The following is a 22,568-nucleotide window of genomic DNA, read 5'->3' on the forward strand; positions in this document are numbered from 1 at the left end:
ACTATACATATAAAGTTTAACTCTACTATATTTTATACTCCGATAATAGTCGTTCGGTCATTTATGTCCCAACCACAAGTCCCAAACGTTGAATGCCATGATAACTTACAGGGTGAAAGGTTCACGACTGGGCTTATTGGCTTGGTGCAGGTGTTATTGTTGAACTGGGTGTCCGGGTACCACTCGGCCCTGTGGTTAACGTTTTGGTATCCTCGATAGAGCTAGAGGTCGACATGGCCGTACTACTAGTACCAACGGGGCCGGTCGTACTCTGACTTGAGGATACATCAACGGTCGATGGCGACACTTCATGGGAGGCTGGTGTACGTGACCAGGTTGATGTACTAAGTGTGGACTCTACGCTTACAGCCGTCGTCAAAGGAATAGTCGTACCAGTCCCCGCTGGTTTTGCAGAAGTATAAACCGTCTTCCAAACCACGAAAACCTCACCAGTCCTTCCAAATTTATCCGTCGTCATCATCGGGGCCACCGTTTCAGTCCGATCATATCTAACACCTGGCTTTGCACCCGCCGGCCCTGGGGGTTTTCCACTCCTTAACATGTCTTTGTACTTTTCATAGTCAGAGCTATATCGGGCGACTCCGACGCTCGTAGTGCTTGTGATTGTGACAGCGAAGGAAGGACGGTATATAGTTGGTTTTGGGATACGTGGGATCTTGTGGGTATACCCTGGACCGTCGGCGGCGTGGAAGTAGTTCATTTTGGGAAACTCGGTGACGGAGCCGTTGATCGAGGTTCTTACGGTAGTAACTTCGGCGCGGAAGGGGTTTAGGGCGCATTTTACGGGGGTGCCTTCGTTGTAGTCAAGCCTTGGGTCAGCGCGTTTGGCCTTTGGGGGTTTCTTCTCGTCGCCTTTGTCATTTTCACCGTCTTTGCTGTTTTTGGAGGTATCGAAGCCGCAGCTGGGGGTTCGGAGACCATTCCAGGCTACCGAGTATCCGAATTTAATGCGAGGGTAGGCGTTTGCTTCGAGACGGTTCTTTGCGGCTCGACCGTCTTCGCTGTATTTTGACATGAAGAAGGCTAGGAGGCCGGAGACGGAGCCGACACCTTTTATTTCCCGTTAGTGTCGATGAACAATCTTTTAGAGAGCATATTACAATTGGGGTAATACTTAGACGGATGGAATAAGGAATCGTGGTATAGGCGTTCAAGTTCGTATGATGCAAGATGGGGACACGGATATCTTGAGCTGGAGCATATACCAAGACGCTGCTCGGTGCTTGCATTATTTTTACGCCGTTGCTGTTCACGCCACCGACTACTACGAGGTTTGTGACATTGCCGGTGTTGGCGCGGCGGGCGGGCCAGCTGAGGAGTGGGTCTGGGCTTTTGTCCTGATATTATGTTAGTATCTATATTGCTTGGGTATGATCGCATGGGGCAGTTAAGAGGGGGGTCAATACAAGTAGCAATCCAGTAGCTCTTGTGACCATAACCACATTCTTCATTATTCCAAAGTCTTCTAAAATCCCATCAAGGATACCAGTAGCGGTATTCATAAACTCTTTCTTACTCTGCGTCATATTCTTATACTGCGGCCAACGAATAAACTCCTGAGATCTAGCGACATGAACAACCGGATGTGAAAAGCAGATTACAACTTTCTTGTTTGGATTTGCACCGCTGGTGGTTTTTATGTGATCGTGCATTTTTACGAGAGCGTCGAGGTAGGTTAGGATGTTTAGACCACCGTCGGCGTCGTAGAGGATTACCATGTATGTACTTGCCAGACGAGCGAGACCTGATACTGCACCGATTACTTTTGCGGCGACATGGCTGCCTCGGACGGAGGTGTCGGTGGGGTTGGGGGAGTGGTCTTCTTGTCGGTCCGAGGGTCTAGGACCGCCCCAGATCCAGCCGATATTCTTGGGGTCTTTTTGTTGTTTCCAAGCGAATGCCTGAGGGTGATATATTAATATTCGGATAGGAAGACTATAAGTGGATACGGTGGCTTACGCTGTGGTTCGCATTTATACCGCCATCAATAATGTAGACAGTTGAATTTCTTCCGTCGTTTTCGTCAAAGATATACTCATCTTCCAAGTCCAACCCTGGCGGCTCAGTTGAGAATACAGCGGTATCTTGGGTAAAGTCTACACTTCGTCGAAGTGATGATATTGAATCATCGGGCTTATTATTATCCTGGCGCTTAAAGAGGAAAGCATGATCACCATCCGGACTTCGCTTTGCGAAAATTTTAAAACCTTGGAACTTTGATACACTACGGGTTAGGAGGTCGCTTGTTCTCTGGCGGAGTGATCTCACGGGTGTTTCTCGGAGAGATAGGAGGGTCCGTTTATGACGACTTCGGAGGGTTTTTTGGTTGGAGTTCTTTCCGCCGGAGGGGTTGGGTGCTGGGTATTGGTCGTTATCCTGGGGTTTGGGGAATTTATGATTGTAGATTTTGGAGTAGTCGATGTAGGCTTGGATCTATATTCATATTCATTAACATTAATCTAGTCCGTATTGGACACCCACGATAATAAGACAGCACTTACACCATCCCCATGCGTCCGAATAAGGTCCAAAAAATTTCCGTAGTAAGCTTGAAAACAGACAAACACAAGACCTAAAGCTCTACTCTCCGATCTATAGCCGATTGGGGCCTTTGAGTCTTTGCTATATCGTAATCCATCGATCCGTTTCGTCAAGTTTTCTTGCCATTCGGAGTCTTTGCGGTATTTGGGGCTGAGGAATATACAGGCGAGAGCGAGGGTTTTGGCATCGTAGTTCCAACCCACTTTCTTGTCGACGATGTTGTCGAAGGGTACGCCGTCTTTGCTGGATTTTGGGGAGGTTTCGGGGGAGGGTTCTAGGAAAGAGGATGGTTTCGGTGACGGTTTGGGGGATGGGGAAGAAGGGGGAGAAGGGTCTTGGGATGGCTTTTGGGAGAAGGAGTCTTGAGCGGATGTAAGCCCGAGGGAGAGGAGAAGGTAGAAGGTTAAGAGGAGTAGGCGCTTCATCTTTTAGTATTTGCATATGACCCTAATTCAGACTTCTAGGTTTAAGGAGTATAAGGTATTTAGCATCGAAATCGTGATACAAATCAGTATTTTTGATATTTTTTCTTCTTGTGAAGAATCCTTAACCACGACAAGGGGGAAAGGGCGACAGAAGAGAGTGTGAGGATGAATTCGAACAATCGATACATATTTTGTGGGAGATACTCCCGTTAAGCCAGCTACCATGGGCGAAACTTCGAGGCGGTATTAATTTGTCCTCATGCGAAGATATTGGTATATAACTTTCACATATAATGCGGAACTTGGGCGGCTGTGTAAGTTATAAAAAATCTAGGGTATATTACATCAGAGGAATAAAATGGGTTACTAAGTTTGCATTGAAACCCAGTTTAGAGGCCTAAAAGCTGCGGGTGGTCGCAACAGTACTACGGTGAGCCTGACGTGCAAGATGGATACTTTATACTCGAGCTAAACAGCGTAGTTAGTGGCATGGTTGATAACATTTTAGAGCAGTAATGTTGCTGTTGTGTGGCGGACTTCATTCGTTTCAGAAATAGTTAAATTCGTGGCACGAGGAATTTATAGTTCTTCCACTGGTCTCAATGTATATAAAAGTCAAAAGGAGAGTGATTTGGAAGCCCAACATATCCAAATATAATTATAACGCCAACATTGATATCATGACGCAGCAATCTACAGCATAGCGGTGCTCATAACGCTTGGCTTGAGACCCTGTTGTATTTTAAGCAGCCATGTGTTGCATGGCGCTATTCCTAATTTAGCCGATTCCCCCAAATTTTTGGGTCGCACAGCTTTCAGAAATTTTTCAACCTTCGATTTGAAAACTACCCAAAACTTCCACCCCTCCATCGTCACCAGCACTGCGACAACGGCACAGCTATAAAGCTACCATTAGATCGCAATCATGGCCTCTCTAGAGGAGAAGTTGGATCGCATTCGAACTCCAAATCTACAAAATCAGGCACAGGTATATTCCAACCGTTTCTTTTTTTTTCGTTTCTTTTTTTTTTTTTTTTTCACTGCCTCAGTTGGTAGTTTCATGATGTTAGCTAACAGTTGTTTATAGACTGCAGTAGTGCTAAACGCCCTCGAAACATCGCTACGGGAAGAAAATCCCAATGAGCCCCTTACATCCACAGCCTACTTTTCTGCCTTACTCTCCGTATTGAACCAATACATCTCCGCCGACGGAATACTCAACCAATCCCTCGCCGCAGCTGTTGTATACCTCCTCGACATTGTCACACCGTTCACACCAGAAGCACTCCTCCGTGCCAAGTTTTCACAGATCCTGTCGTACCTTGCTCCGGCGATTACACATCCCGACGCTGAAGCTCCATTACTGAAGTCTAGCATTGGATGTCTTGAAACACTGTTAATCGCTCAGGATGCCAATGCTTGGGCTGTGCCGCAGATCCAAGTCGGGCCGAAGAGAGCGATTTCGGGCCTGTTGAATTTAGGACTAGATCCTAGGCCGAAAGTTCGGAAGCGCGCTTTGGATGCTATCAAGTTGGTTCTTCAGAATCCGCCACCTACGCCTTCACTGGATCATCCGGCTACGGAACTGTGCGCCGAAAAATCGTTGACTACACTTGTGGAGTTTGCGAAGCAGGCACCGCGACATGGGCAGCATGATCCAAAGACCATACATGCGCTACAGTTGGTACGAGCTGTTGCTACGGCTTCTGGATGGCCATCGAAGCGGATTGAACCTCTTGTTGAGGTTTTGCTTACAATTGCAAAGTCTACGAATGAGCTTATGACGATATCGTCGCTTGATGTGTTTGAAGTTATCTTTTCGAGTCTTAAGGACTCTATGGTTTCTGCGAAGCTTCCACAGTTGCTTACGGCGATATCTGAGCTACGGCCTTCGGCGAATGATAGTCAATTGTTGCCACCTTGGCTTACGGTTATTGCACAGGGTTATGGGGTTTCGGCTGAAGTCTCGCCATCGGAGACATTCGCACAGTTACCGGAGTTGTTTGTGACTATTTCTTCGTTTTTGGAGAGTTCGGCGTTGAATATTAGGTCTTCGGCTTCACAATGTTTGATTGCGTTGACGGCGACTTGTATTCCTTCGGATATCTTGAGGAAGATTGGGAAGAAGGAGGATAAGATATTAAGAGCGATCGCGGGTACTGTTACGGGCCTGCTGAGTTTGAGGTATCAGGGGGCTTGGAAGGAGGTTTTTGATGTTTACAAAGCACTATTTGAGAAGTTGAGGTGGAAGGCTTCGTTATACCTTACGGACGTTGTTAAGGCTATCGGGGAGCTACGAGCGAATGATGGTTTCAACGGGAAGAAAGAGGCAGATGAAGTGCTCGTTGCTGCGGTTAGGGCGATGGGACCGGAAGATGTTTTGGGGGCTCTGCCGCTAAACCTACTCAACTCTTCGCCCACCAACCCGGGTCGAGCGTGGATGCTCCCCATCCTTCGCGATGGAGTTCAGAATACGAATCTCTCACACTTCAAATCCGAGTTTATTCCACTTTTCAAGGCACTCTTTGAAAGGGCACAAAGCTTGTCTGCGTCGCAAAAGGAAAAAACCATGCAGACCAAGATTTTTGAAACGGTTATCTCACAGATCTGGGGTATCTGGCCTGGATATTGTGATTTGCCGTTAGATCTTGAGGAGAGCTTTGATATGGGACTTGCGGAGGTTCTTGCGAATGTGCTTTATTCGCACGTAGAGTTGAGAGTTAGTATTTGTCAGGGATTACAGGCGATTGTAGAGTCGAATTTGGCGATTTTGCATCTTGCTAAAGATCCTGAAGGAGATGATGACGACGAGGAAGATAGCGAGGAAGACGATGCGATTGAGGAGATACTCTTGCAATCGAGGGTTACGAAGGCTGATGCGAAGAGAAATTTGGAACACCTCGGAGGATTTGCGACAAATATGCTGTTGGTATTGTTCAACATCTACAATGAGACTTTGCCGCAGTATAGAGGGTATATACTGAATTGCGCGGACGCGTGGTTGAGTATTACGAAGGAGGAGGAGATCGCAGGGACTTTTGATAAGGTTACTGGGGCTTTGCATCAAGCTTTGGTGGAGGAAGGGGCGAAAGAGAAGGCGCAAGGAGCGAACCAGCCAAAGAAAACGGGGCAGGAGTTACCAGCTATGAGCCATAATCTTATGGATTTGATAGTGACTATTGCGCCGTATCTACAAGTTGGGAGCTTACCGGTGCTCTTCAGGGTGGTTAGCTCTTGCGTGGGGAGGAAAGAGGATGCGCAGATCCAGAAGAAGGCCTACAAAGTTATTCCAAGGATCTGCGAGAGTGAAGTTGGAAAGAAGGTTTTGGAACAGCAGATTGCAGAGTTACAGGAGTTGTTGAGGGGGTGTAAAGATTCCACGGGGAGTTCGGCGAGGAGGGATAGGTTGGTTGCTATTGGGAAGGTTGTGGAGATGTTACCAAGGGAGGATATGACTTTCATCTTTGAGAGTTTGGATGAAGTTATTCAGTGTGCGAAGGAGGTTAATGAGAAGGCTAGAGCGACGGCTTTTGAACTGTTGGTTGTGATGGGGGAGAAGATGAAGGGTGGCGGTGTTATCAAACGTGGGAAGTTGGGGGTTGAGGGTGAAGGGGATGTAGAGGCTAGTTTGGAGGATTTCGTGCTGATGGTTTGCGCTGGACTTGCGAGTCCTGAGGCGCATATGATTAGCGCGACGGTGACGGCGGTTACAAGGGTTTTGTACCAATTTAAAGGTAACGTATATATGAGAGATTATTTTCAATGGTTCGATGCTAACTCTGTAAACAGATGACTTGAAGCCAGAAACGGTTTCTGAGCTGGTTACGACTATGGACGCTTTCTTGACAAGTAACAATCGCGAGATCGTTAGATCTGTTCTTGGATTCGTTAAGGTGTCAGTTATTTCGCTACCAAAGGAGCTTATGCTCCCTCGACTGGCAACGTTGATACCCAATCTTATGACATGGTCACACGAGCATAAGGCGCATTTTAAGGCGAAGGTCAAGCATATCATCGAACGGATGATAAGGAGGTTTGGGTACGATACCGTGGAGAAATACGTCCCTGAAGAGGATAAGAAGTTGGTAATCAATATCAGGAAAACGAGGGATAGGAAGAAGAGGAGAAAGGCGGAGGCTGGGGAGGCTGGGGAGGAGGAGCAAGAGGAACGCAGGACGAAGAGGAAGGGGAAGTTTGAGAGCGAGTTTGAGGAAGCTATTTACGGAAGTGAGAGTGAAGATAGCGAAGGGGATGAGGAGGGGGATGTTGATATGGAGCGGGGAGCAGGAGGAAGAGGAGGGGAGGGGAGAAGAAAGAAGGGACATCAGCAATTCATTGTGGAGGATGAAGAAGAGCCTTTGGATTTGTTGAACAAGAATGCGCTGGCGAGTATCAGTTCGACAAGGCCGCAGGCGAAGGGGAAGAAGGTCATCAAGTCGGATATCAGGACGAATCGGTCTGGAAAGTTTGTCATTGGGAAGAAGGATGGCGACGATGGTGATGATGACTTGGAGGAACCGGAGTTAAATATTAATGATAAGACCATTGCGAGTGGGGAAGTGAGGGATGGAATCAGTGCCTACATCCAAGCATTGAAGGGGAAGGATGCGGTTCAAAGGGGACAGAAGGGACGACTGAAGTTCAGCAATCGACGAAGGAAGGATGAAGTTGATGATGATGACGATCTGGATATGGATGATGCGGACACAACAACATCAACATCGAGCAAAAAACAGAATCATAATAACGACCGCCATCACCAGAAGAAAGGAAATAAGCACGAGCGAAAGGCGTCATTTGGCAGGAAAGGTGATAACGGACGGGTGCAGAAGCCGCCCAAGAGCCCGTCATCATCGTCGTCAACTTTCAAGCAGCGAGGGGGCGGGACAGCAAGCATTGGCAGGAAGAAGTTCTAGTTAGTTAGTTCAAAGAAGAAGAGAGTGTTTTACCATCCCGTGATGATAAACCAAGTGAAGCCTCCTTTGCTTCATTTATCATGGGTCTGGGTTTACCCTGGACGGGCGGAAGCGAGATTAAAACGAAGAACTGGTGGGCCCTCTTGCTTGAACATCCGCTGGCAGTGATTGGATACAAATGTTTAAACATCCCATCCCCAAATCATAGAGAAAAAGTTATCTCCTTTTGTTTTTTTTTGTTTTTATTTTGCTATCGCGGTGTACAATATGTAGAACAAAAAGTTGAGGTTGAGGTTTTGTGTGTTTATGTTTCCTGTATGATAGATAGAGGCGAGACTAATGCGGAACATATGCAGCGAAGCCGTCGTGATCCTTCTCGCAGCTGTCGTTCTGGCACAGTCACAATTATAATCAAAACACCATCCAGAGTATGCATGCATCCCAATTTTGTATTCCATCACGACCAGAGATATCACCATCACCGTCACTATCATCACGAACCACGAACCACGCGCAATGCATGCATAGTCTAACCTCTTCAGTGACTACTTAGTAACTTATATATGCTACTTCTTCGGTAAGCATTTCCGACTCCGAACTCCGAATCTCGTAACATAATATCGGGCTAAGTAAGGTCTAGATAACGCCTGAAACGTTTAAACGTACCGCTAGCTCCCCTGAAAAGACCAAAAAAACAAAACCGGGGGTTCAAATCCAAGTTCATTCAAGTTCGAGCCGAGTCGAGTTCGAATTCAAGTTCGAAAGTGGGCCCATCTTAGCTGTTGTCCATTGCCTCCATCGCCAGGCGCACCCTTTCGAATTCCTTCCCGTTCCCTCCACTCATTTCCCATCATCATCATCATCATCACCACCATTACAGATCACCATTATCTCGATCTCGGCTTCGTCTCTCCGGTTTCTTCGACTGTTCATCTCATCGGGTGCATTCTATACCCCATAGCAGAGTAGCATTAGCAGCCAGTTCAGTTGGCATTGCATGCATTTGGTTGTCCGGTGGCGCCAAACCTGTTATACATAATTAAACCTGTTGGCTGGGGAAAACTGCCTGGCCATTCCAACCTCACCGCTACCATTGGCTGGTCGTCATTTCAGCCACCGTTTCCTGCTTCTCACACCGTTTTTTCGCCTTTAATTCCCTCTTCATGTCGTCGTCTCCGAAGGCTGTTCCTGCGACATAGAAAGAAAGACAGAAAGATCGAAAAGGACCGAAAGCGAAAGGACAGGGTGCAGCCGACCTCGAAACAGAAGGTGTCTTTTCAAGCTGGACCCTGGGACGACCAATATACTCTCCATTCGGACGACCAGATTAGATAATTATCTATATCTAAATCCACATCGACATCAGCCTCGCACTGTACCGGTACCTATACCCATATTCACTTCAATGGGTGGGCTTCTGCTGGCTTATTAGTTTCCGAACCTTGACAGTGAGCTAATATAGCTCTTTCATCCTCGTCACCTCGGAAAAACCGACCATCTATATCGATCCCAATCCACTTTATATCTTTCTCTCGGACGAGATCGAGGACACCCATCATCCGGATCAATTGGAGGAATAGACACATACAATGGCGACAACCTCCACGCCAAACTCCAAGGCTCCCCCCGCTCGTCTCAAACTTACACCTAACAACCCAATCAACGCCTCCACAACCTCCCTTGCTCGCTCCATCCATGTTCCCAAATCACCTCTCAGGCGGTCTCTCACCGACACTCGAGAAGCCTTGGGTCTCAACCTCAAGCGCATGATAGGAACCACAACTTCGTCTCCCTTTGGTCTTGCTTCTCACGCTCCTTCCGGCTCAATCGCCTTCTGCACTGGTGCCGCTGTATGTGTCGTAAAAGTCGACGAAAACCTCCATATCAAATCACGCCACTTCCTTCGCGCTCGCCCCTCCGCCAGCGCACACCCCTCCACGTCTGCCGGTCCCTCATCCTCGGTACCTAGCACACCCGAAGCCCCCTCCTCCAGCCGCATCCGCTCCTCCATTACCGCTCGCGACTCAGGGATCGGGTTCAGCCCCATTCGCGAATTCGATTCTCCAGGCAAAGGCGAAGAAGGAAAATGGTCAGTTCGCGATCGCGTAAAAGCTGCTTCAACCGTCAGCTTCTCTCCGGACGGACGGTACATTGCTGTCGGCGAAACGGGTCACAATCCTCGAGTTTTAATCTACAATATTTCGTCAGGGCTTGAAAATGCAGGGAACGATCTGGTGCCCTTCGCGATATTAACGGAACATACCTTTGGGGTTAAGAGTGTGGCGTTTAGTCCTTGCTCGCAGTTTCTAGCAAGTATTGGAACGATCAATGATGGATGCCTGCACATCTGGAGTATGCCAGGAGCCAAGGGAGGGCCGGTGAAGTTGCATTCGAGTAATCGATGTACCAATATAGTGCACGATATGGCTTGGATAGGGAAAGGGCTTATTACGTATGCTTCCTAGTTTGTTGTAAAAAGGAGGAAGGAGAAATGCTAACAGAGCGATTGGACGATAGAGTAGGACTTCGTCACGTCAAGATCTGGAAGATGGAGGAGGAACCCGCAGTACCGTCACCGCAGGCTAATTCGAAATCACTACACATGATATTTGAGAAGTTCTCACATGGGAAATCGAAACAACCAATACGATCACAGGGACCGAATGTACTCAATGGACGGAATGCACTTCTGGGCCCGTTATTGGACGAAACGTTTATTTCTGTTACAGCGATCTCGGACGGCCGTGCGATTATTGCGACCGAGAAGGGCGATATTTGTGTTATCGATGACGGATTACAACGAGTGTCAAAGGTCGCGAGCGCGGATTCTGGAGTTACTTGTCTAGCAGTGGATACGCAAAGGAAATTTGCGTGGGTAGCTTGCAAGCAGGGGACTATAAGGTGAATAGCCATCCTATTCTATGCGTGAAACTGATGCTTATGGAGGTCATACAGGACACTCAAGTTACAGGATATTGCGAACCCGTTAACACCGCCAGAATCACCATCGTCACGATCTGGATCTCCGATTCTACCTCTAGGGTGCAAACCTGCGAATGTGATCGCTATGGCTGCTATGGGGCAGAACTTGTTTCTCATCGATACCAACCGCTCGATCAAGGTTGTTAGTCTGAAATACCACGAGGGCCTACCGACACCGGACAGCGTGGCGTATGAATTTCCGGCACACAAAAGCGCAGTCAACGGTGTACGCTTAATGCCGCCATCAGCACACATTCAGGCGGATTTCTTCACATGGTCGGCTTGTGGGACTGTGCTATTTTGGGACAACCACGGCAACAGTCAAAACGAGCTTGTGGTTGAGCTGGAACAACCGAAAGATGCCGAAGAAGACGGGAAGAATGAGTTGAAGGTTGTGGAATTCTCGGGTACCGGGGAGCTGATTGTTACCGGTGATAAAGTTGGGGTTTTAAGGTATGGAATTCGCATATTATAAAAAGTATTATGAGGAATGTGAAGAAGATATATGATGGCTAACTTGGGCGACTTTCCACCGGAAACAGAGTAATCCACGCATCTGATCGAAGCTCCAATTATGTTGTCAAGGCGCACTCCGGGGAGATTATGTCAATATCGATTCACGAAGGCCAGAAATTCACAATCATCAGCAGTTGCGCGAGGGACCGAACGGTACAGCTGTTTACAAAGAAGAAGCGGCCGGGTTCGGTTTGGACGCTAACGCAGACATTGGACGAACACACGGCAAGCGTTACAGGTGTTATGTTTATGGACGATGGAACGAAGTTACTCTCCGCGAGCGCGGATCGGACAATTGTGGTGCGGGAGCTCGCGGTTAAGGAGAAGGATAATGGAGAAATCGACATGTTGGCATACCTTGCTGCGAGGACAATTACGTTAAAGGCTACGCCGTTGCATATGGCAATGTTTAATGAAAATTCACCGCTGTTGTTGACGAGTACGACTGGGAGACAAGTTTTCCGATTCGACATTACAACTGGCAGGGAGCTGCATTGCTTTAAGTGTACGGATGAGAATGGCGAGTCGGTTATTTTGGATACGGTTACTCCTGGGAGGGATGTGACATTCGGGAAGGGCAAGCTGATGGCCGGGATTTCGAGTACTGATAAAAGTGTCAGGATCTATGATATGGCTGGGAATCTGGTGGAGAGGGAATGGGGTCATACGGAAGGAGTTACAGATGTTGCAATGTTTGAGACTTCTAGAAGCGGGGAGGATGGGACGCGGTTGACGTTGATTAGCACGGGAACCGATGGGACGGTGATGATTTGGAGTTATAATTCGAAGCTTATTGGGGACGGGGATAGTGCCGATGGGATCTCAATCTCGGATACGACAGCATCAAAAGCGCCGATTCGGAAGGTTTTGTCGAAGGCGGAGATTATGGAGCTGACTACGGGCAAGGGATCTGATGCTGCGAGTATCGCTTCTGGGAAGACGAATTATAAGGAGAATAGGAAGGATTCGTTGCTCGGGGCGGATTGGGCCAGTTCGTCGGAAGTCGAGACGATAAGCCCTACGCCCACGCCATCAACACTGCGAAAAGTGGAGAATAGTCCCGTGGCAAGTAATCCTGAGCCAACCAATATACCGGCGACTGCTGTTCCGACCACCGCTACAACGAATAATACAGTTCCTGCGGCTAGGTCGAGGCTTACTGAACGGCCTAAGAGTGCGATAATATCGACAAGCCCGCCCAAGCCACCGCCAAAGGGATCGCATCGGAATTCGGTGGCGGGTATTCCGAAATCTGGGACCACCTCTACGACAAATCTTGCTACGCCGACGAAAGGAGATAATGCATCGAGAGCACCTTCGAGGGGTTCCAGAACGACGTCGCGGACCGATACGACAAGAAGTAGCCATACGGATACGGAAACTAGCAGTTCAACGGGGACGGTGAAGCGGAAATTGAGACTCCCGACGCGGCCGCGGGACCCTTCACCTTCAACAATGGCTTCAAGTAAGAATTCGAAGTCGGCGTCATCAGGTGCTGGGGGCTTGTTGGCTTCTAGACGAGGGTCGAATTCTAATTCCTCACGGACGTCTTCGATAAGGACTTCCGGGGCATCCGGGGCGGCTGCGCATAGCAACAGCAGCCGAGAGACTAGCAGCGAGATTGCGAATGCCAATGCCCTGTCCGAGCAGATGACAAGGAGTTTGGGTGTGTTCAGGCGGCGGGTGGAAAGTACTCAATACGCGATTAAGCCTGAGGTACGCAAGGAACTAGAGAAGGAGTTACTGGCTACGCTAAAGTGTATTGGATGCCCTGTGCCGTCAGCAGTAACGCCTATCGTAAGCATTAGTGGGGACGAAGGGGCCTTGAGCCCTAGGAGTTTGGCGAACGGGGGACCAGCATATACGTATGGCAGCGGCCCGGCTGATGGGCTGGGGCTTAGGATGGACGACCAAATGATGGCGCTTGTTACGACATACTCGGAGAGATTACTGAGTGTGGTTCAGAATAGTCTGCCAGAGTTGGCGAGTCCACGACCGAATTTGAGCGGTCCAAGGCCAGGGCGATGAAAGAAGTTTTGTTTTTTCTTTGGATGTTTTCGATTTCATATTCTTTGCTATCTCTTTTTCGCAAAGGTATAAAAGTCTTTTTTATTGCTGGCGGAATGCATGGCGCAGGAAGGAAGCTGCAATTCATTTGGGATTGCGAAGTTGCTTTGATTCCTTAAGCTCACCTTTTTTCCTTTCTCCTCTCTTTTTTTTTTGGATTATATCTTTTTATGGGTCTTTACTTACTCTTTTTTTATGGGAAGGCTTTATGGGACTTTTACTTCTTTTTTTTTCGTTGTTCTTTGGTTTCTTTCTGCTCATGGATTCCCTTATGTCTTTGCTTCTAAGCCTTTCTTTTGTGCATGGCGTTCTTTCTTTTTTCTTTTTACTGTTTTTCCTTCCCTGATCCTCATCTTTTTTTCTTTGCTCCACCTCCGTTCTTATATATATCCATCCATGGCCTGCGGCTTCTTCAGTTTCCTTTCCCCTTTCATTCCCCGTTTGTTAATACCAACCATTGCCCTCTCCATCCCACTCTCTTCGACTAAGATATTCGAGTCGAAGGAGAAGGTGGATCGGAAGGAGTTCAGATTTCTATATCTTTTGGATTCTATCATACATACTTTACAACTTATATGCACACGCTAGAGTCGGTGCGGGAGGGATCTTTGAACTTTGAATCTTGCTTTATATACTTTTTTTTAAAAAAACTGTTGTTTTGGACAGAGCGTCTAGACATCTTTCTGCGGCATATATATCAAGAGGGAGGAGGTTAGTTAAATTATCATTTAGCTATGTAGTTCATAGCGGGATTTGGAAACATTATTTTTACCTATCATATTATACGGGGCATATGCATTTCGAGTATACAAGATTTTGCGTGTTCATTAGGAGGACTTGTGTTCATGAGTTCGATTCCGAGGCTCGCAGTTGTCGTCTCGATGTTTGATTTGGTACCGTTGGTTATATTACTTTCAAGCAATTAAAACTCGGTATCCTGTTCTTTCTTTGTTTTTGCTTTTTTTTTTAAACAAGGAGCGATCTTCCGCTACTATACTCTAGCTACGGGACTGTACTATACTTACTCTTCTTTCGGGGTTTATGTCATCACTTCAAGACTACCACTATTTTCATTCAAGTGTCTGTTTATCGCAAGGATGTATGTGCATGCATGCCACCAAGGCTTTTTGCGCATTAATGAGTTATATTGATTTTTTTTTTATGTCATTAACATTCTTTAGGATTAAATCAAAGCTGGCTGTGGTTGAAAGTCAAAGGAAGAAAAGAAACCAAAGCAGATGGTGAAAAATCAAAAAATCCAAAACGTCGTATCTATTACTCCTGATATTCCAACTCTTAAAAGAAAAATGGCTCTTGCCGATAACCATTTCGATCCTGCGGAAAAACGAAGAAGAAATCTACCGACTTCCGGCCGGGAAATTCTTACTAAATAACCATTAGCACTCCTATTGCCCCATGAAAGAATATTAGAGGGGAAAAGAAACTTACATATTCAACAATACCCCCTTGACACTCCTAATCTCCGCCTTGACCTTTCCAAACTCATCTTCATCACCTTTCCCCTGCGCCCCAGCACCACCGGAAATACTAACGTAAGGCGGTAAATAACTATTCGCGCTGCTACTGCCGCCGTACGTCGCCTTATAAGTGATATTATTTAAATACTCCGTCAGATCTTTTACATTGCCACCTAATTCCCCGCCATCGGATTGAACTACATCGTCCGCTTCATCCTTCAGTGACTTCAAAAGTCGTTGGATGCGATCTAGCTTTTCATCCGGTGGTAAAGACGTTGGGTCGGAAGCCGAGGCGATTGAGTGGTGTGGAGAGGTCTGGGTTTGTGCGTCTACGTGAAAAGTACGGGTTGGTAAAGTCGATGAAGCGTAGGAGTAAACACTTTCCCTGTCGGCTTCATCATCCAGCAGATCCGCTTCAGAGAAAGTATCCGACGTTGTACGGGTGGTATACTTCGCCAGAGGGTATTTATGTTGTAAAACCCCAAATGGAGGGTTTGGATGCGTTTCCGATGGTAAAGGGCGATGTGCTAGGTCTGAGAGCTTTTGGTTCATTTCGTCGAGTTTGGAGAGGGTGTGGGAGGAGAATTCGAGGCGGGAGTCGGTTAAATTGTCGAGAAGGGGTTGGAAGTAGTATTTTGTGGCGGCGTAGATGGTGGCGGAGACGCCAGCGAAGAGGTATGCTCCTGCGGTTAGGGTTGCGGTGTTGAAGATTGGTGGAGGGGGTGGGGGTGGGGGGAGGTATTCGGGGAAAGTGACGATCGGAGCTGAGCCGTTTGGTCGAGGGGGTGGGGGGGTTTGGGGGTGCTTGGTTGTGTTAGCAGTTTGTGAAATGTAGAATCTTATGTAGATTATGGGAAATAACGGGGTATTCAACGTACTGTGGATGTACCGGTTGATACCGTAGACGAAACCTGAACGTTCCGCTGAGCTCTATTGCTACTCCCGGCGCTAACAGAGCTCTCACTCGGCATCGGCGGCATAGGAGGTTCAGCCTGTACCATCGACTTCTTCATCCCTGACTTTGCGAATTGCCAGCTCGGGACGCCCTTTTCGACGGGGAGGAGGCCATCGATTTCATCGCGGGTCAACCCCTTACTTTCTAGAAACGCGATTTTTTTTGTTCGCGTGGAGTTTTGGACTTCGGATTCTTGGAGGAAGCGGAGGGCTTGTTCGATTAATTGGGAGCGAGTGAGAGGTTTTGTTTCTTGTTCTTCCGGTTCGTCTTCCGGTTCCGGAGCGATACCTTCGACGGGGGTTGGAGTCGGTGCGGCGGGTGATTCCTTCTCGGGCGACGGGGAAGCTGTGGGTTCAGCTGGGGTGGATTGTGGCTCCGACGGCTGGTCTTTCGGGTCGGTATCGTTGGCCATGATGTATTATATCTGTAGATGGTAGAAGGCCCTTACGCGACGCGCTGACGGGGAAGTTGGAGATGCTCTGGTTCGCAGTCGGGGAGGTTGGAGATTGGAGGTTGCTGAAGTTGATGTTGATTTGATGTTGACATGCGACAACACGCGCTGGCATGGCATCCAATGCCTCGGCTCAAAATGCTGGGGCCGAAGCCTGATAAACTGCACAGCTACTATACGGAACCAACATGCTATTATAATATCTACTTGAAGTTAGTTCTAGAATATGAATAGCTTGTAATTGATAAATAGAACGGAATATAAAATTCAAAACGATCATAATTGGTCAATCCCAAAGGCTTCAGCATCGTCGTCGTCGAGGACAGTATATTTGCATTTGGCAATGTCCCGTTTGGGAATCCCGGCCCAATTTTCGGTGGTACAAACAGAATCCAACATCCTCAACACCAAATATTTTGTGTTGACAGCATCACGAGAATATCATCTTTTTGTCCTCGACGAGATAAGAGTTTACAGGCTACACAAATAATACGAAGTTATAGGGCATCTACGGTACTACGATGATTACCGCAGGGGCCAGTTACGAAGTGAACAGAACAGCAAAGCAAAACTACGGATTTGGACGTGGAAGTGTTAAAGTTAACGTGATCAAAACATTATCATATTGGTTTTTGGGGGTCCCACCCCCGACATTAAGAAGAAGAAGAAAAAGAAGAATACGACGGCACCGTTTAGGGGCCATTGGGGTCCCAGACCCATCGCCTTGGCGGCCACCCAAACCAAGGGAGCGCGCGTGGCCACATTGCCCAGACGGGCAAAGGGTCCACGCGCCGGGGCCCCCCTGGGATGAAGTACCCGCCAGGGGCGACGGGGTACCGGTATCGTATGGGGTTCCACATGGGAACCCCCAAAGCAAACGTTGCCCCACTGGGCTCCATCCCGACAGCACTGCCGGGCATTCGCGGCACAGCCGCTAGTCGTGAAGCTCGGGGGGCAGCAATTCGTTGCTGCCCCCCCGACAGAATCCTGGCGGCCTCCTCGGTCGCCACCACCTTGTACTTGGAGCCTTCGTGGACTCCCGAAGCCAACTCAATCTCACGGGGCCGTGGATCAACCGGGAGAGTGACAATGCCAGAGTCAACACCCTTAGGATCATTGACTGTGGCATCGTCGCCTCCTTCGGCGACCGCACGGCCCTCATGAATGATCGAAGGCTCGGGAGCCCCCGCGTCCGTGGGCGTGAGTATTGGGTCGCCTGGATGCGCAATGCCAGCACTTTGGGTGGTTGAAGCTGTCTTGCCAGCGGACATTGGAGATTTCTTGCTCTCCAATGAAGGCCGGAGCTCTGCTCGCTCCTTAATCGACAACTCCTGAGTCTTTTGTTCCTCTGCAGCCTTTCTGGCCAGTGCACATCTTTCTTTCTTAGCGAGGGCCCTTGTGGGGGTCACAGGAGCGGTGCCTTGGTGTGACGTTTCGGCCAAAGGTGAAATAGAACTTGGCAAGACTAGGGTTTCCTTGGATTCCTTGATGGACGCTTTAGCCTTGGTGTCCTGAACTTGGCTTTTAACAGCGAGAGGTTCAACAACGAACTCGATAGCGGCTTTTGAAGCTGCAGTGGTGTCCTTCTTTGGCTCGACAGCTTGAGCGACGACAGAAAGTTCGCCCTTCTGAGACTTGGTTGGGCCAACAGGGCGAGAAGGTGAGGCAGCGGAGACGCTTTGGGTCTTTTTCTTGACAGAACCCCCACCACTGGCTTTAGCTTCGTCGACGGTAGATGCAGTGGCTGTATGTGTGGGAGCGGCCAACTTAATCTCATCCGATGCGAGCTCAACAGTCATATCCATAAACCATTCCCCGGTAGATCGACCATCTTTCTGATGTGATAGAAGTATGGTACTAGTGGCCAATGTTGGGAATTCCTTCATAGAATCAATTACAGGAATACGGGCCTCGCGCTTCTGACGAGGGGGTTTACCAGATGGCTTTTGGTTCCTCTTGGGCAATGGCTTCTTGCTTGGTGTTGAAGTCTTTGCAACATCCGGTTTTGGGAGAACTTGGTTCCGAACAGCTTTCATTTGGCTCTGAGGCGGGGTAGTCTTCATTTGACTCTGAAGGGGGGCAACTTTCATTCGATCCTGAGGGGAAACAACCTTCATTCGACCCTGAGGGGGGGTAGCCTTTCCTTGGCTTTGAGCATGCCCGGACTTAGCTTGGCTCTGAACAGGAAGAGGCTTTCCTTGAACCGCCGGAGCCTTGGTGTTTGGCTTGCGATGTGGAGAGGGAGGTCGAGAAGGAACGTTTTTCGTCGGGAAGACGGCAATGTGACCATGGCCGGCGCTTCGCAGACCCCTCATTTCCATGAACTTGTGGGTTTGGGGGATGTCATGCCTCTTCGCTCCAACTTTAGTCCAAGATGAATCTTCTTCCTCGGAGGCCTTGATCGCAGCGGCAATGGCTTCAGGATCGTCATACAAGTCAGTGTCCGGTTCGGAGGGAGTCGAAGCCCGACTCTTCGAAGCGGTTGACTTGTCATCAGAGTTCTTTGCAGCGGCCGGCTTGTCCTGTTGAACAGCAGGTTCGGCAACAGCTGCGCCAGGGACCGTGCACGGGGCAACCTGGGCGATTGTCTTGCGACGACGCGGCATTTTTATCTCTGCAATGAAATGTTAGACGATTTTGACGAAACAGAAGCCTTCTGGAGTAATCTACCTCGTTTTTGAGGAACTGGTTTAGTGAGTTCTTCAACGGACTGTGACGGAAGGTCTATGTGTAAATGTTAGGTTTTACTCTGTTAGGAATGAAAGGCATCCGAGGCAAGAAGAAGATGAAAGAAAGGAGTCTTGTTCATCTCGAATCCTCATCGAAATCTGTACCCCAACGAGATGCATCTGAATGACGATCGAGAGAAGGAAAGGGTAGTCAAGGGATGAGAGCTTGTAGCGGGAAGAGGGAAAAGTTTAGATGAGGGGACGTTTAGAGGGAGAGGTGTAGATGGCTTGACAAACGGAGGTGTAATGGGAAGGACAGGTTTAAGGATGAGACTGAGAGGTGATAGGAGAAATAGGGCACCACGGCTGCAATGATGATTGATGCAGAGGGAGATAGAACCCTCGAACAGAAGCTTCAGATAATACATAATGGGGTAGGTTGAATGGTTGGAGGAAAGGGGGATAGAGGAAAGTTCGCGTTCCAGAAGAGGGGGACGTGTTGGTGAAGAGGAGGAGGGGGGAGGGAGAAAGAAAATTATATTTACCAAGGACGATATTTTTCCTTGGTGGAGGATTGACAACAGCGTCTTGCTCCACTACCGGGGAAGGTTGTTCGGTCTGTTGAAGTGCAGCGACGTTCACGGCTCTTGCTCTGCGTCTGTCTTTCTTGGCTGAAGTTATAAACAGCGTTAGGATGGGTTTCTAATGTTAGGAACGAGCTGACGAAAGTGATGGTGAAGAAGGGGGGGGTCAAGAACAGAAGGGGAAAGGGAGGAAAGATTTGGTTATGGGTGGAGAGAAGGGGGGGTCATAGTGGACGTTCTGCGTCGAGGGTTTCAGACCCAATACTGCACGACCACATCGTCTACGGTGCAATGGCAAAGAAGGAAACAAACAAAACATGAAGACATACCTCTGTTCTTGATGTGATTTTGACCTCCAACAGACACCTCAGGCAAGGGCAATTTCTCTGCTTCTTCAGAAACCTCCATCCCACTCTTGGATGCATCAATAATTGGCTCCAACTGATTCGATCTAACTTCTGCCCTCCCGATAATGAGGTCGTCAATAATAGACCGTGTCTGCCAATTCGCAACATCTTTAGGTGTTACGACTTCTGCTGATGGCGTCTCGTTCGCCATCTGGGACAGAGCCGAAGAGGCATCTATGACTTTATTATCAACTGGAGCTTTAGAGGGAATCTCGGGTCTCTCGATACGTGTGATTTGCGGTCCTTTTGCATTTGGAGTACCTTGGATTGGTTCTTCACACAAAGTTCGTATGTTTACACGGTGGGTATCGAAGCAAAGTCGGCTCCTGTGCTTACTCCGTTCGATGGTGATCAAAGTAGCTCTCCTGGTCTGCTTCCTCTTCTCTCGTCTCTTTCTCCTTTTGTCTTCTCGCTTGCTGACAACGGCGGCTTCGGTAGGACGTGATTTTTCCTGTTGGATAACAGTGTCTGAGGAATTATCGCTCAACGGACCGGCATCGACCATCTCGACATCCTCTGATACAGAGGCTTGAACGATCAAAATTCGGGAACCCCTCGAGTGAACGATGCGGGAGATACTTTCGTCCTCGCCTTGGGTTAATTTCTTCGTAGAATTTCTGAATCCGAGATGGCTTTCACGCGGGCAACTCCCATGTGCCATGCGGTCTCGGAGACGATCAATGATCTTCGGGTACACAGGAGCAAGGCCCCTCAAGCCCTGCAAGTGCCCATTGAGAATACATTCATCCCAGACAGTGATGAAAGATTGGAAAAAATAGGTAGTCAAAAGGGAACGACAGAAAACAGCACGGGTGTAAAGGGTTTCACCGCTTTGATAGGTATTGGTGAGCTTACGGAAGAACTTCTCACCGAGTTCGTCAAGTCGTTGCATTGGATGCTTGCGAGAGGTCATGAAGGGAGAGTTGATACGGAAGGAATCACCGGTGATAACATCGATGGGACACATCCAAGCGTCGAGCGATGTGAGTAATGTTTCACCGACTTTACCGTGAACGAAGTGGTCGATGCTGACATCGTAGACAACCATATGGTAATCGCGAAGGATAGGAGACTTCCTGACGGTTTCTACCATTGCAGTAATAACCAGGCACTCCCATTGAGCGGCAGTTATCATGTTGCTGCTCAAGAAGTGTTGGAGGAGAGCCCAGCCGCCGTAGATCTCTTTGATCATGTCCTGGAGGACTTGATGCTCCTCGAGTAGGAGCTCCTTAGCACGCTCTTCCCAGACGGGGGAGGCTCGTCCAAGATTCTGCAAGTAGGCAAGGACTCTCGATCTGTCGGTGGAAGTATCGGAGCTGACGTATTTGAGAAGACCGGTGATGATGACCTCATGAATACGGCTCATGACATGACGATACTGAGATGCCTGAGCTTCCTCTTCCTTATCGAGAAAATCGCCGATGTACTTAATATTTCCGGGATGTTCGTTATGAGGAGGGAGGGGCGTCTCTCGTCTCTTGGGAGGGATAGAATTGACCAGTGGAGACGCTGCACGGAGACGGACGAGCTCGATGAGCTCGGTGGCATGCCTGGGATCATCAATGTACAAGACACTGAGCTCACCAAAACCAGGAAGCAGGGAGCTATTGAGCTTGAGCTTATTGTTCATTTCGTAGCCAGGAGGGAGATGCATGAGTACCACGTTGTTGGCAATTCTTCTCGTCTTAGGGCGAGTGCCACCTTCGGCCCTAGCGATGATCAATTGTTGGAGACCGTTGGGCATCGTTGCAGGGATGATTTTATCGCGGGGTAAGAGACTCAGGTGAAAGAGCAGGGAGATTGCTGCAAGAGAACGATTAGTATTATCCGAGAAGGGATTCTACGACTTCAAACCGAGCCGAATCGCGAGAGGGACCACACCTTTTGAAGCTGGAAGGATATCGGGAGATGAGGATGGAGATGAAGTTGAAGCTGGAGGTTTTTCGTTGCCAGACTTTGCAAAAAGAATATTTGTGGGGGATGGAGAAGAATAGTTGCTTGGGGTAGCCGTGAGCGAAAAGATATAATAGAGTGAAGGGAAAGCAGCCATGAATGGCCTTGAAGAGCGTGCTCCGTAGGGCTCGAGAGGGCCGGCTATCTCAAGATCACTCCGCAAGGCTAGCCAAAGTCGCTCTGATACAAGATTTATGTCACGGATTGTTCACGAGGTTCAGAAAGAGCATCGACAAGGAAGGGGCGGTGGGGAATTCAAATTTACAAAGGGTACCGGAACGAGGACAAGGATCCGGGGGCACCAGGCAAGAGACTGGGAATGGTAGACTTCGGCAATGGTGCATCTCTTTCGATTTTATACGGGCGAGGTTAGTACGGACGGACGGTTGAATATGAAGATGATACGATCGAGAGGGTCCGAGACTTGTTAGCATTACAGTTGAGGTTGTAGAAACAACACGTTCTATAGAAGGCACCAGCAGATACTCGATAAAGCCACTATCGATACATCTCGCAATTGTATATTCACCGCCTAGTATACGATGTCTTTAGGGATCTGATATTGACAGTACAGATACTATACTAGTACCGGTAGATATTGGA

General features: G+C 48.4%; 5 protein-coding genes across 6 annotated transcripts; 2 read left to right on the plus strand and 3 right to left on the minus strand.

Moving 5' to 3' along the window:
- Positions 1–133: 133 nt before the first annotated feature.
- DFL_006738 (uncharacterized protein) lies at positions 134–2,987 on the minus strand (the record flags this gene model as incomplete). The annotated part of the gene is made up of 5 exons (XM_067636212.1): positions 134–1,071; positions 1,136–1,358; positions 1,428–1,922; positions 1,981–2,454; positions 2,523–2,987. 5 exons carry the CDS (start codon positions 2,985–2,987, stop codon positions 134–136), a joined length of 2,595 nt encoding a protein of 864 aa, XP_067487852.1.
- A 925-nt stretch (positions 2,988–3,912) lies between these two features.
- On the plus strand, positions 3,913–7,903 carry DFL_006739 (uncharacterized protein; the record flags this gene model as incomplete). Its single annotated transcript, XM_067636213.1, has 3 exons — positions 3,913–3,975; positions 4,075–6,721; positions 6,777–7,903. 3 exons carry the CDS (start codon positions 3,913–3,915, stop codon positions 7,901–7,903), a joined length of 3,837 nt encoding a protein of 1,278 aa, XP_067487853.1.
- Positions 7,904–9,492: 1,589 nt separating this feature from the next.
- Positions 9,493–13,429, plus strand: DFL_006740 (uncharacterized protein; the record flags this gene model as incomplete). The annotated part of the gene is made up of 4 exons (XM_067636215.1): positions 9,493–10,355; positions 10,421–10,804; positions 10,859–11,338; positions 11,428–13,429. The coding sequence occupies 4 exons, from the start codon at positions 9,493–9,495 to the stop codon at positions 13,427–13,429; spliced, it is 3,729 nt and encodes a 1,242-aa protein (XP_067487854.1).
- Positions 13,430–14,826: 1,397 nt separating this feature from the next.
- DFL_006741 (uncharacterized protein) lies at positions 14,827–16,313 on the minus strand (the record flags this gene model as incomplete). Its single annotated transcript, XM_067636216.1, has 3 exons — positions 14,827–14,854; positions 14,918–15,750; positions 15,825–16,313. 3 exons carry the CDS (start codon positions 16,311–16,313, stop codon positions 14,827–14,829), a joined length of 1,350 nt encoding a protein of 449 aa, XP_067487855.1.
- A 731-nt stretch (positions 16,314–17,044) lies between these two features.
- On the minus strand, positions 17,045–21,756 carry DFL_006742 (uncharacterized protein; the record flags this gene model as incomplete). Of its 2 annotated transcripts, XM_067636218.1 has the most annotated exons (4): positions 17,045–18,966; positions 19,023–19,076; positions 19,567–19,692; positions 19,935–21,756. In XM_067636218.1, the coding sequence occupies 4 exons, from the start codon at positions 21,754–21,756 to the stop codon at positions 17,045–17,047; spliced, it is 3,924 nt and encodes a 1,307-aa protein (XP_067487857.1). The 2 variants fall into 2 exon arrangements, with proteins under 2 accessions (XP_067487857.1, XP_067487856.1); XM_067636217.1 differs by lacking the exons at positions 17,045–18,966; positions 19,023–19,076; positions 19,567–19,692 and having other exon boundaries at positions 20,690–20,730; positions 20,868–21,756.
- Between the last annotated feature and the right edge of the window lie 812 nt (positions 21,757–22,568).

This window comes from Arthrobotrys flagrans, assembly GCF_004000055.1.
Source record: "Arthrobotrys flagrans strain CBS H-5679 chromosome Unknown unitig_8, whole genome shotgun sequence".
NCBI lineage: Eukaryota > Fungi > Ascomycota > Orbiliomycetes > Orbiliales > Orbiliaceae > Arthrobotrys > Arthrobotrys flagrans.